This window comes from Tachypleus tridentatus, chromosome 9, assembly GCF_004210375.1.
Source record: "Tachypleus tridentatus isolate NWPU-2018 chromosome 9, ASM421037v1, whole genome shotgun sequence".
Taxonomy (NCBI): domain Eukaryota; kingdom Metazoa; phylum Arthropoda; class Merostomata; order Xiphosura; family Limulidae; genus Tachypleus; species Tachypleus tridentatus.
The window spans coordinates 33461728-33475361 of NC_134833.1; the positions used below are offsets into that span (position 1 = coordinate 33461728).

The 13634-nt window shown below is 30.1% G+C and overlaps 1 protein-coding gene across 1 annotated transcript; it reads right to left on the minus strand.

The window, feature by feature from the left end:
• Positions 1 to 797: 797 nt before the first annotated feature.
• Positions 798 to 13557, minus strand: LOC143225020 (ubiquitin-conjugating enzyme E2 S-like). The gene is made up of 4 exons (XM_076453667.1): positions 13438 to 13557; positions 9717 to 9864; positions 7517 to 7707; positions 798 to 4745 (listed from the first exon to the last, which is right to left on the minus strand). The coding sequence occupies exons 1-4, from the start codon at positions 13444 to 13446 to the stop codon at positions 4434 to 4436; spliced, it is 660 nt and encodes a 219-aa protein (XP_076309782.1). The 5' UTR covers positions 13447 to 13557; the 3' UTR covers positions 798 to 4433.
• Positions 13558 to 13634: the final 77 nt, after the last annotated feature.

A 13634-nucleotide genomic window follows, 5' to 3' on the forward strand; every position in this document is an offset into this window, starting at 1 on the left:
AAGAAATTGGTCCTTTAATCCTTCTTTTTCTTGGCCTCTACGTTTTCTTACTTGGATAATTGTCTAAACAGTATGACCAGCTACAACTGGAACCATTGAAACAGCTTTAGAAGTAGATAACATTACATTATTAACATTAGTTGAGTGTTTAGTTTTTCACTACAAATAAACAGTTCCTACCTCTACGAGGTATGAAACAGCTTTTGTTTTAGACAAAAAAAAAACCAATCAGAATTGTATTTTAACCATTAATTAGTCAGCAATCAGTTCTTATGAACAATCTGGGAAATTTTGAGTTTGTACTTCAACAAAGTACTAGAAATATAGATATTAGTAACAGTGTAGCTTTATTTTAAACTTAGGATTATCATTGCATAGAACTTCTGGAAAACAATTAGCTTCTTTATTACTCAGTTAATCAGAATAGACTGTACATTTTGTATCTATTAATCCAAACGTATCTGCCTGACAAAAAACTACTATCTCATACAAATCAACAATTTATAATACTGATATACAAACCTGTAATCTTCTTAACCCTTAAAAATAGGAATGTTGTAGGTAACTGATGATAGATGCCACTTAAGGATTAAGTAACAAATATGGTTTTAGAGAATTTTACTCTATGTCCTGTCATTATCCTAGGATTAATAAAGGATTTATTTTAAATTAAGCTGGTGGATTTGGGGAAAACAATGTTTATATAAATTATACACTTTTCACCCTTGTCTTCATATTTCCTATCCCATATAAAAACATACTAATCTCAGTACTTAAGAAAAATTAAAAAGGAACAATTTCCAGATAAAAGCAATTTTTATTTTGTACAAATTATGCAAACACCACTAAAAACATTTAATACATGTACTGAATTATATGATGATTTTATACACACTGAAATTTTACTAAGTTTAATACTGGTTTATCTTGGACACACTTAGCATACACAGTAGCAAAATGTTTACTGTAAAAATTAATTACAAGTTATTTCATTCAATTTTAAATACTGCAAATGCTGAAAAAAACTATTAAGTTTGGATCTGTTTTAAACTTCACAAAAGAAGATGGACTAACAATATGTAGTAACAAAATGTAATTTCAGCTCTGAAATATACTAGCACACGTCACAAAAACAAATTAATATTAGTGCATTATACATTCCTTTAAACACACACACAAATACACAGAGTAACATCCATTTAAAACTGTCCACTTCCTGTTAAATTAATCATTTGAACAGAATATTTTAGATATTCTCCATACAATTCACTGAGAAAAATATCAATCATTTTGGAAGAAATGCATTTTTACCTCATATTTGACAAACAGAAACTAAAACCAATTCCAAATACTGAAAATATTTTTAAGGTACTCATAAACTTTTTAATTGCACTTCCTTTTTCTTAACTTATTAGGTTGCAAGTTCAATCATGATTTAGTTTTAAAAAGTTAAATGCAAGAAGCAAGAGTATTCAATTGGTTCCGACAACACTTCTTCATGGAAAGCCTACCACACCATTCACAGTCAAGTTTACTTACAGTTCCATAAATAAAATTTACACTAATACATTCTGACATGTTGCTTGATGAGGGCTTAATGAAAGAAAGAAATGAGCTGATGGAATTAGTTATGTAGGTATGAGCTGTGGGTAATGTCCTAAGGGGGTCAACATTGAACATCATCTTATGTGCATCTTGTAAGGCCTATTGAGTCAATCTCAAACAATCTTGGCAGATTTGCACTTTAGACAATGTTCAACATTTTAAAGGGATTTAAGGTCAAAGCACGAAAGCTGCTAGAATATTTTTCAAATATCCATGCTTTTCTCATGGTCGATGAGATGTAGGGTATCCAAGGGTGGAATTACCTCAATCTTTATTTGTTGGTAGATGGAAACCAAACTGCAAACATTGTTTATGAAGTTTTAAATTCTAAAATACTGATATAAACTTAATGTTCAAGTTATTATTTTAAAATATATAATTAATGTTGAACTTGCACAGTTTTAATTAACTTCAAACGTTCTCTGCAAGTTTACAGGTTTTACAGCTTGTACTATACACTCAGATGATTATGCTTGAAATGATTTTTAAACAAATTTTGGAATTATGCATTACTCCAGGTCTTTAATTTTCAACATTATGGTTTCTTGTATATTAATACTTCTACTATACATTTATCTATTGAATTGATGCTGCATATAAAACAATTTTCAACTAAACTATTGTCTCTAATTCCTATCAGTGACTGACTTTCAACACAAACATAATAAAATATAAAATCTCAAATTAAACACAAGATAATATTCAGAATTATCATCTTTATTTTTCAAAATAATGTTTAATGAAGTGTTCCATAATACACAATAGTTACACAAAAATCAGAGACATTTTTAAATAGGAAACTTACAATGTCTCTTTTTGAACCTTTATTGTGATATGGAACATTTCCAAGAAGCAATCTTCTGACTTTTTTCTTTTTAAAAAAAGCCACTTATGATGTCAAATTATAGAGCACTTGAGACAAGAAATACTGGCGTAATCAACTGAAGAATCACAATATCATGTGTGTCAGTGAAATTCCTCTGTCAGAGATTAGAAGCATCACAAGTTTCCTGTTACATTATATCCATGTCTCATACCAGTACTCCAGTTATTTGTAAAAATAATGCCTTTATTAAAACAGAATAGGAATTGAAAATTTTGACAAAAATCCATACCACAACATCAAGAGCAAAAGAATTTAAAGACCTATATCTCATGATATAAATGTATTACAACATACAATACACTATACTCAACACTCCTGAAACATGTATGCCAATGATCTTGTTTAGCTGTCCTGATGCTATAATGACTCTAACAAATATTTAGACAGGTTTCACAGTTACATTTCATACTTTGTAATTAAAACAAAATGTACATGAAAAGGGAATAACTTTTAATGTAATGCTAAAATTTTAATTCAGAATGATCAATTAAATCCAAAGCTAATGCAGACAGAATTTCCAATATATTACAATACACATTTACTGTCATCCCTATATCAGTCAAGTATGCCTAAGGGTAAGGGAAAAGCTTGTCAGAAAGGTTTTTAATCTTATTATTAGCATGTGATTTATACTTGACACTGTATACAAACTAAACTCAATTTTTTCTACTCTTTTACCATAATAAACGATTCACAAAAACCAGATAATTCCAGCAATATCCCCCATGAAAAACCTACAGCAGTTCACTCTCACAAACCTATTGATTTCTTTAACCATGCCCACATTTGAATCATTATACAGCATACATTCATTAGACCTTATTCACTCCTCTGAAGAGCTGCTTACATATTCGTATAAAATCAACCTTAAGTTAACCCTTGTTAGAACCATGTTGGCACTAAGATTATTACATACATGTTTACACTTCGTGATGACGAGAAAACCCACTTGTGGAGAAAATGATAATGTAAAAAACGGCTGGTATCAGTAGAGAAGGCACTACGTAGAGGAGCTAGTAACATTTCGACCTTTCTCTACCCATACCAGCCATTTTTACATGTATAATGATGTTTACACTTGGCCAAGTCACATTGAAATCTTCAAGCAATGCTCATTTATTAAATTATGATTATTCAATAAATAATTCGTCTCAATGGTTAACACTCTCATACTGACAAAATTCACCTACTGGTGGTGACTAAATTGAAGATCTTTGAAATATAAAATAATTCATAATTTAAACTTTAAGAACAGCTGGTCCCCCACACACACAAACAGACTAAATTTTGCTTAATAAAGCTGTACATGCTTGTACTCTTTGTTACACGTAATGTTCCATTAATTGTTACATTTTAATACTTAATATTTCCACCCTAATATGCTAGATATGTAAACAACTTAAGTAGCACATGCATGTGTATAACTACAAAGGGTTTTTTTCCCTCACAAAATCTAAAACAAACTAATTATAAGTTCTATATCTTAAATTTTAAATGTTAAACAGAAGAGTGGCAGTTGCTCTTTACTTTATACATTCCTGATTACTTACTAAATACAAATTCCAAGAGGAAAATGAAACCTGGACTTATAATTCTGGGAACCTAAGTTTTACCTATTAAGCCAATACACTTAAAAAAACAAAAAAAAACTACTTTCCATGCACTTTCTCATGTTACAATGATAATGTAATAAAAGCCTAAATGATTTTTACCACTGCAAATATACATTAGTATTATAAAATATGGCAATTGATACAGGTTTTAAAATAGATTTTGTTATTTTCCATTTTGTACATAAGGGGCTTCACAATAAAATAAACAATATACATCACACGTTAAATGTGTACACCCACACACATACAATGGGCACACGATATGTTTTTCTTTTCTGTATCCACCCTTCTCACTAATAATTAAAAATGGTTGACCATACATTATACCCTCATAACCTCTTCAATGTTCTCTTCTTTTCTTTCATAATTTTCAGGTTTTTCTTTTCTGCTATCGTTTTACTTTTCTCAGAAGCATGTTTTTTGGCCATTGGACCTTCAACACCCTTGACAATGGTACTTGCTGACGAAGACGCTGGATCCATCTCAAGACCTTCTTTTCCAAGTTTTGGAGGTCGAGCATGAATTTCAGTCATCATTTTTGCTCGCTGACAGTAGTCATCATATCTTTCCAACAGAAGTTTCCCTGCCTCCTCATTTAGTGCTGATTCAGGATTGGGAAAGATAAGAAGGCACTTCACAGTCTAGAGAAAGACAATTATTTTTGAAAATCCTCACTTAAATATTCAACGAACAGGTCGAAGGCACATACAATCATATTACAGTTATTTTTGAAACTTTATATGTTTAATTTTTTTTTTAATTCAGAAATTCTCATCTTTTTGTTTTTAGCTCATTTTATTACACCTAATATACAACATTCTTAATATTTAAGGAATAAAGAACTGAAACTTCAGACATCTACAAGTTTTTGATTTGCTAGGATATCAACATATTTTACAAGCCTATCAGGATGGCCCCACACACTACTCTATTCTTTTGAAAATCTCTTGTCTAACCATACCTATTTTTAAGTAAACTTCTATAATAAATAAAAAAAGAACATTTCAAACTGTGTAAATCTGAATTTTTTTTTAAGATTTGTAACTGGATGTAAACATTAAAGTCTATTAAGTCATTGCTCTGAAGAGAAATATTTTTAACCCACATATAGCTGTTAAAAAGTGTGATAAAATACAATCACTTCACGTGTACCAATACAGTAATTTGATATTTTTTGTTTTGCTAAAATGTTCTTTAAAACTGACAAACATTAACTTGTTTTCTCCCATTACTTAAAAGAATAAATAAGGTACAGCAAGTCCTACAATAAAGTACGAATCAGTTTTGTAGCATCAAGTACTTGAATCCAATTCTTTCTACACATTTTGTACTGTTATGTTTTTTTGAGGAAAATAACTAAATCTTTAGCATTTAAAAGTAAAAAATACAACAACACACACACATACACTTACACTAGCTATAGAATCCATCCAATGGATGAGTGAAATAAAAACTTGTTGCAACAAAGGATATGAATTATGCTTCAATTGTTTAACACAATAAAAATTAATTCATGTTTACAGTCTCCCCACACAACTGCAGGATATAAATACAGTAGCTATATATATTTGACAAGTATATGCATAGCATGTGGTATGTTGATTACCATACATCAGTGATCACACATGCAGTACCGTTATCAAAGATAGCATCATGTCAACAATATCAAGAGCAACCATCTAAAGGTTGTTGTCAGTTCCTGAAACATTATCATACACCAACCACATGTTTCATTAAACTATTTCAACTATTAGGTTGAGGAATAATTCGTGAGCGTTTTTAAATAATTTCATTCAAGCATTACATGCAAGACTATACAATACTTCAATGCATGAACACATTAACCCAAAACATTTATTATGATACTTTATTTCATGTAATACCTAGGTATATAGTATGCATTGTTTTAAACGAAATTGCAAGAAATTAAATGCGAAAAGCAGATGGTGTCGAAAATGCTCGATTTTGTCCACTTGACATTCCATTTAATGAGCTGAAAATGAAAGCAAAAAGTAAAGACATATGAAAATCAAACACACCATCTATTAGAGCAAAAAATTATCTACCAAATGACATGAAATATTTTGCGAAAGCGTTTCATTTATGAATATATTTTTTTAACTTGAAAAAACGCTCACGAATTATTCCTCAACCCAATAAAACAGTACTGGTGTTATACAGACTTATGATTATGATGGACATAAACCAAAGAAACAAGATTACTGAGAATTGTTAATTTCAAAAATGAGAATAGGGATCTTCAAAAAAAAAAAAAAGATACTGTAAAGTAAAAACGCTACTGAAAAAAAGTAACAAACCAGCTGAAGATCTGATACTCAGTGACATAATTTTCTCAAGCTATAAATTCCTAAATGCAGTAATTTAGGAATGAATATCTCAGACCTTAAGCTTGTTTACTTTTATGTTTGCATTTTCACTTTAAGCTACCCATTAGTTTTCATGTTAAGTTTTAATGTTTTATGTATCATCAGGAATGCTGGAAATGTTTCAGTAAATATTACAAGTCTTTTGTGCATGTGAAATCAAGTGCATTTTTTAAAAAATTAAGTATCTTTACAAAAGATTAGTCAATATGTGGAATGAGGGTGTTGCTGTTCACAATATGACTGAAAGTGTTTTTGTAAACAAATTTTGTGCTTTATGCTAAACAAAACCAAAAAAGGAGGAAAAAACAGGAACTCTGCCAAAAATAAGGGAAAGTTGGAGATCACAAGAAAATATTCATAAAAAAGCAGGACACACTGGAGGGGCTGCAAATACATCATGCACTAGAACAGAATGTTAAATACTATAATTTATTTGATTTTCAAATTATGCTATGAATAGGTTAAAAAGTTGTTAGTGCTCAGAGCTGACTTGTTAACTATTAGCCCCAACCACCAAAACTAATAAATGAACACAAGACTCTGATACACAATAAGATGCTCCTTCTATTGGTCATAAACATGTCGATTACAAATGTACCTCCCATCTTATCATAACTTCTTTGTCAAGTTTGACAAATGTAAGAAATAACTGGTATCTCAGCAATTCAAGAAAAAAAATGTGCAAGACATGTCGCATAACATGGAGACATTAGAATTTATTTCCTTTTTCTTAAAGTAAGAGTTGAGTTGCAAATTACATTTTGAAATCAACTTTATTGTCATACATTAGTTTGTGACAAAATAGTTTAAATCTTGAAGGTAATTTATGAAAAGTGCACTTTGACCCATCTGTATACATAATTATGTAGATTACCGAAATGTTCTATTAACTATTAAAAGTAGTGTACATATCATATCTTTACAAGGCATTCATTTAGTTTACTAAAATAATTACTTGTTTTACATTTAAAGCTTAAGAGTTTATTATTTGTGATATAAAAAGAATTATATATATACTATTTTACCAGTAAGACATGCTTCAGTCCCAGATCAGGTTTCCAGTCTTTCTTGAGCGTGTTGACACAGATTTCACCATTTTTTGCTACATTAGGATGAAATACTTTGGTGATAAAAAAACCTTTTGGTGGTACTACTGGAAAGTCCTTGCCGAGAACCAGTTTCACGCGAAATGCACCGTTGGCATAAGGTGTCCCAGCTGCATTTAAAAAATTTAACAAAAATTATTAGTTTCAATGAGCATAATTCAAGAATATTACAACTAAATCTTGTTTTATACTTTACAGGATATTCACTAAAATACACAATAACACAAAATACAACTTCAGCAACGAAATAGTATGAAAAAATATTCATAATACTAACAGGTCATAAAACTTCCCAGAAAAAAGAGAAATAAATGCCTTAATTTATTTAATTAATTACGTTATTTACGTATCAGAGTAACATGTTAAAACATGTTAAAATGAAAATTCAAAATGTTCATTGCTGCCCCCTATGTGTCACAATCTTTTCCATAAGATTGAAAGTTTTTTTTAAACTAGCTTCTGCATCTTTTAACAGAAACTACAAAAACCTTTCAACTTAAAATATATTGGTTAAGATCCCAAAAACAATAAGAGTACCCAACTGATGACCTAAAGTAGTTGTCATAGCTCTCTATAGTTTGCATATTACTAATAATTAAGATTCTTTATTATCAATTGCAAACAATGTTGTGGAATTTTAGCAGCTCTCTTGGTATTATTATATGACTAAAACTTTGCTACTTTAAATTATAGAACTAATCTGCTAAAGTTCAAGCTCTAAAAATCGTTATGGTTAAAATATTTTGTTATATTAAAGAGTACACTTGCACTCTGTACAGATGACATGGATGCCTGTATTAAAGTAACACAAAAGTCATTTGGATTATCTTTTTTACAGGTCATCAGAAACAAGACATAAACCACCTTGCTTGATTGTTCTGTCACCAATGTATATGCTGCTTTTCCAAGCATCTCAGTCAAAATCAGGCAAACAGCCAAAACTGAGATTGCTTGTTTTCATTCACCATCACCTTTTTTCAATAGGTAAAAACAAACGGAACCAGAATTTTCATTTTTAAAATTTTACTGTAATGTGAAATAGTCATAAAAGTAGTATTCTAAAGTCAACTAACAGAAAAGTACAACAATGAAAGCTAAGATTCTGTTCAAACACCAAGCTTTCGATAGTCAAAGTGGAGAAGTTATAATTTTCTTATACTGAAAATGTATTTCTCACAGGTACTTCCCTCCTCTCACAAGATTGGTTATTCTTGTTCACTGCTGCCCCCTATGTGTCACAAGCCTACTGTGGTTACAACATGTGTCTCATGTAATTCATCATGTATCACCTCTCCACTGCAGAGTATGTTCATGCAACTCCCTCTATGTGCCTCAACTGGACTATTACTTTGAAGTTAAACAAAAAACAGAAGCAACAGAAATGTGTGGGAAGTGCAAGTGGAAAGAAGTACCTATCTATATACATTTTCAGTATAGAAAAATTATAACTTCCAATATGGTACTTCCCTCCACTCAAAAGATTAGCTGTAATCCCATATTTGATATGAGGAAGGACCAGTGTGAGGGAAGAACATACCCCCAAACATATCCAAAGAAGACCTCTGCAGATGAGAGTCAGATCTAAAAAAGAAAATTGCACTTTGTATAGCTTTCCTCATAATGGAATTACATCCAAGTACTTTTTGAGGTATGTTATGAAAATCTACTGTATATTTTAGCAAATATACAATATTATAAAGGTTTTCATCTTGAAATCATACAAGCCGAAAAATGTGTATTATTCTGACATACAGCAGGAACTTTTAACTCTAAAGAAACATCTCAAAAACTAATTTTTTGTTACCATGCATCTAGTGCCTAAACAATTACTTCATTGAGAACAAGTTTAATTTCTAGCTATCAAACAATCAATGATTAAATCTGTTTAAATTGCCTTCATATTTTCTTCAGCAACAACTGTATATCTTTTCTCCTCCCTGTATTAGTAAATGGTTTTTCTCATATTCTACTTAAGCACCTGAAAACAGTTTGACCATGACGACAGGACTTGTTTTATACTTTTAACCAACAAGCTTTTAATTTTATAATTAAACTACTTAAGGCTATCTTCAAGTTACTGCTAAAGCAACTTTGTTGTCTAACATTTTCTTCTTTTTACCTGGACCTTCAATAACAGCCTGTATATCTGTAACATCTTCTTCATTTATAAATATTTTAATGCCTTCTGGTGGGGTTGTAGCCAGTTCGGACATTTCCTTTGCAATTCGCCGAATTACCTGAGGTGACAAGTTCTCCACATTTGAGTTCTGTAAATAAATATATTCAATTAATTATATGGGTTCCTCAAAACATGTTTTCTGTTTTTTGACCACAAAGATTTAAACAACCTGTTTCTTAAATTGTAGTTGAATCACAAGAACACTAAATTTGTTACAATCACAAAAAATGAATTTTAAAAATATTGTAATATTTAATAAATATGTGCAATTTCATTTATTAGGTTTCATAACACATATATCTATATTCTCTAACTTTTTAATGAGGCAAATCCAGCTTAAGACAGAGAGATCAGGCTTTTTATATATATATATACAGGGTGTTCGGAAAGTCACTGTGCACTTGTATATTTATTAACAGCCAAAACTGCATAGTGACTTTCTGAGCACCCAGTAGTTATAAACATGAAGATAAAGCTGTTAATGTGTTCTAAGATCGTCAAAAGTTGAATCACAGATGTTCCACAGAGATAAAAACTGATCAATATTTCAAAAAGAATCAAACTCAACTGAGCTGAGTTTGGACAGGGGTACATCAAATAACAATTTTCTGGCTAGTTTTAATGGTGCATTATATAACTACTAGTCTGATAAATTAATGATACTTCTATTAGATGTATGAAGAAACCTTCCTTTGTAATTAGACTTAATTAAAAAGGCATATATGGTTTGTAAAATCAGTGTTGATGGTTTTCACAACTTTAAAAGTTTCAAAGTACTTTTAATGTGAACAATACCATACAAATGCAAAAATTTGTTTAACCTCACAGTACATCACAGCCACAGTTTTTACAGCTTAAGTAATGAATAAGATTGATTAACATGCTTTTTACCAGGTCAATTTTCATGCAATTTTAAAAAGACAAAACAAATTGTAGTGAAGCATAAAATTTTGAGAGAAAAGAGTTTGCATTAGTAAACAAAAACACAATACTTATACTAAGACATTCTTACTGAATAATAATATATTAGCCATACTTTTCCTTAACCTGAGGATGACCTAGGAAGGTCAAAACATTGTGCTCTCCTTACCAGTAAGTGTTAATATCCATACCAGCCATTCTGACATACATTTTTTATTTCAAGTGGATTTTTCAACATCAAGAATTAGCCACAAATATTACAGAACTATAATATATTACTTTCACATAAAATCAATAAACCATTAAAACCACAAAATAAACAAGATGAATATAATCTTCAGTAGATCACATCCTAACCAAGCTTTTTTCTCCCAGACTTCAGCTTAAAACATATACTTGATGCATACAGTACTATCATAAAATTCATACCCATTACGTTAAATATCAACCCTTCCCACTTATACTGGCCATTACTATATTCATTGCTATGTGCCTCACACAACTTTTTGTCATGAACCACATGACACACTAACTGGTTACAGACAAATGTTCCAAAGCCACATTTCTCTTATAGTATTTGAGTTTTGAACACTCTGACTGCTCCTCAGCACCTCCTGAATACTCAATTTTTCTTTACTTAATTTATTATGCAGCAGCAAATTATTAAGCTGAAATCACGACAGTGTAGCAGTTGTTAAATGGAAGGAGAAATTTGCCATTTTTTGGTTTTCTATTGTAATATAGCATATAGCTTACAAGTATACTTTTTAACTAGCATTTTATCTTATGAACATTAGATCAATTCTGATTGCAATTAATAAGGTTTATTCCAGAAATATAATTTAAAATATTTAGTTTCACTTTCTTCAGTGCTACACAAATTTCTATATCCAGTGCAGAACTATTTCCATGAGGAAAACTCTGCATATGTATGCACTTTCAATTACATTTTAGAATTTCTAGGAAATGTTCAATTAGCATTTAAAAATTAGTTTCATAATGTATAAAAGTAAAAGTTTCACAAATAAGTTATGTTAAACTGAAACAAAACAGAAAGGAAACTACTTTCTCATAAACACAAGTGTAGAATGGTCATTTACACTTTAAGTGATTATATAAAACTTAATGTAGAATACACTGGGCATACTAACGTGAAAGATTTTAAAGTTCATCATTTTAGGGTATAAATTAATTACTTTGAAGTATCATCCTAGTAGCCCTCCTCTCAACCCTTTCCAACAATTCAACAACCTTTCTATAGGCATCCAAAACTGAACATAATACTCAAGATGTGGCCTAACCAATGGCTTATACTATGAAATTATAAATATCTGTATCATATAGGTGCATTCAAATTCATTTTAAACAAAATATGTTTAATTACTTAAGAAACCATAAACTCAAATTCATAACATGAAATAAAAAAGCTCCACTACTATACAAGCAGAGGTGTTTGTAAACATTATCAGAAAAAAATCAAACAAAAGAATAAAATGTTACACTTTGCATGTACATCCAAATACTAAAAACCTGAACACTAAGCACACCTGCAATCTTGTGGATTAAGACATTGAGTTACAAGTGACATGTCCATAGCAATATCATAAAACACATATTGACAATGACTAAAAATACAGAAATCACTAATATTTGTCCAGTTCTAATTAGGTGTGTGTAAGCATGAATGTTTCTCACCTAAATCACAAATGTTATCTCTAATATTTGTTGTTGTTTTTTGTTTTAGCTGAATGTTTCTTAACATGAGAGTCAAATTTTTTCTAGTTCTGAATTTTGTTTCACCTGAAAACATTTCAAGTTTGCTATGAACTGGATAAAAACTAATTATGTATAATGCTTATGGGCAAAAGACAACATTAATTTCATGTTACATTCCTCTATAACTGTTGGAAACTGGTACATTAACATTTGGCTGCAGACTTTGGATAACAATCTATATTGAAGTTTTATATTTTATAAAAATGTCATATTTATTACCTGCCATTTACAAGATATATTTTAATACTTGATACACCATCCCTAACTTTGTTTCATTTTCGTAAATTGGTTGAAAATATCCTGTACCTGCAGCAATACTACCTTAAAATCTATCCTTAAATTTCCAACTGCATTTAGATTTTACACTATATCTATTACATATTATTACCACTGGATTCTAATTAAAACAGTATATTCAGTCTCAGCCTGGTTTAAATGTGTTACCAAAAATTAACTGGAACATTTAACTTAATTAAAACACTGCAGGCAAAATATTTTCTACAAATTGGAAGCTATATTTAGAAACTGAATTTCATTATTATTCTCAATTGCAATGGATACCATAAAAGTTAGTTTAAAGATAAGCTTCACTAAACATTACCTACACATTTAATTGAAACTTTTTATATAAACTTATTAAGCGACATTGTAATTAACATAACTATGAAGTCACATTTAATTTAAACATGATTTATATTAACGCCTTTAAGTTAAACATAATTTGATTAGTTAGGTTTACACTTTAGAAGAGCGCAACTACAAGTTACGTTTTTTTTATAATACAGTTATACAAGTAGACCTAACTTCTTAAGCCTAACTTACCACACCGCTACAATAAAATTTGAAAATTCTACATCATTTGGTCTACTTACAGCCTATATATAAATTATCACCGTTTTAAGTTACGCCTTAGGTTTAAAGGTAAAATATTAAATCTATGAGTAATAATTAAAGTTGTACCTACATTTGACATTTCTGTTGAATATTACACACTTAAATATCACACTATTTCCGACAAGCCTTTTCTGACTTCGCGAAAACCAACGTCCCCTTACTCGTACCTAAAAAATTGGTTTAATCAACCAAGTTTCAAATTCAACGAATCATGCTTCGAATTTTCCATATATAATCTCGTAGGCAGAACATTAAAAAAATATTTTT

What these genes read in the sequence shown, in the direction of transcription:
- LOC143225020 (XM_076453667.1), bottom strand. An exon ending in GGCTGTTATTGAAGGTCCAG is followed by an intron (nt 7,708 to 9,716) that starts GTAAAAAGAAGA and finishes TTTTAAATGCAG; the next exon opens with CTGGGACACCTTATGCCAAC. An exon ending in GACTGAAGCATGTCTTACTG is followed by an intron (nt 4,746 to 7,516) that starts GTAAAATAGTAT and finishes GTCTTTCTCTAG; the next exon opens with ACTGTGAAGTGCCTTCTTAT.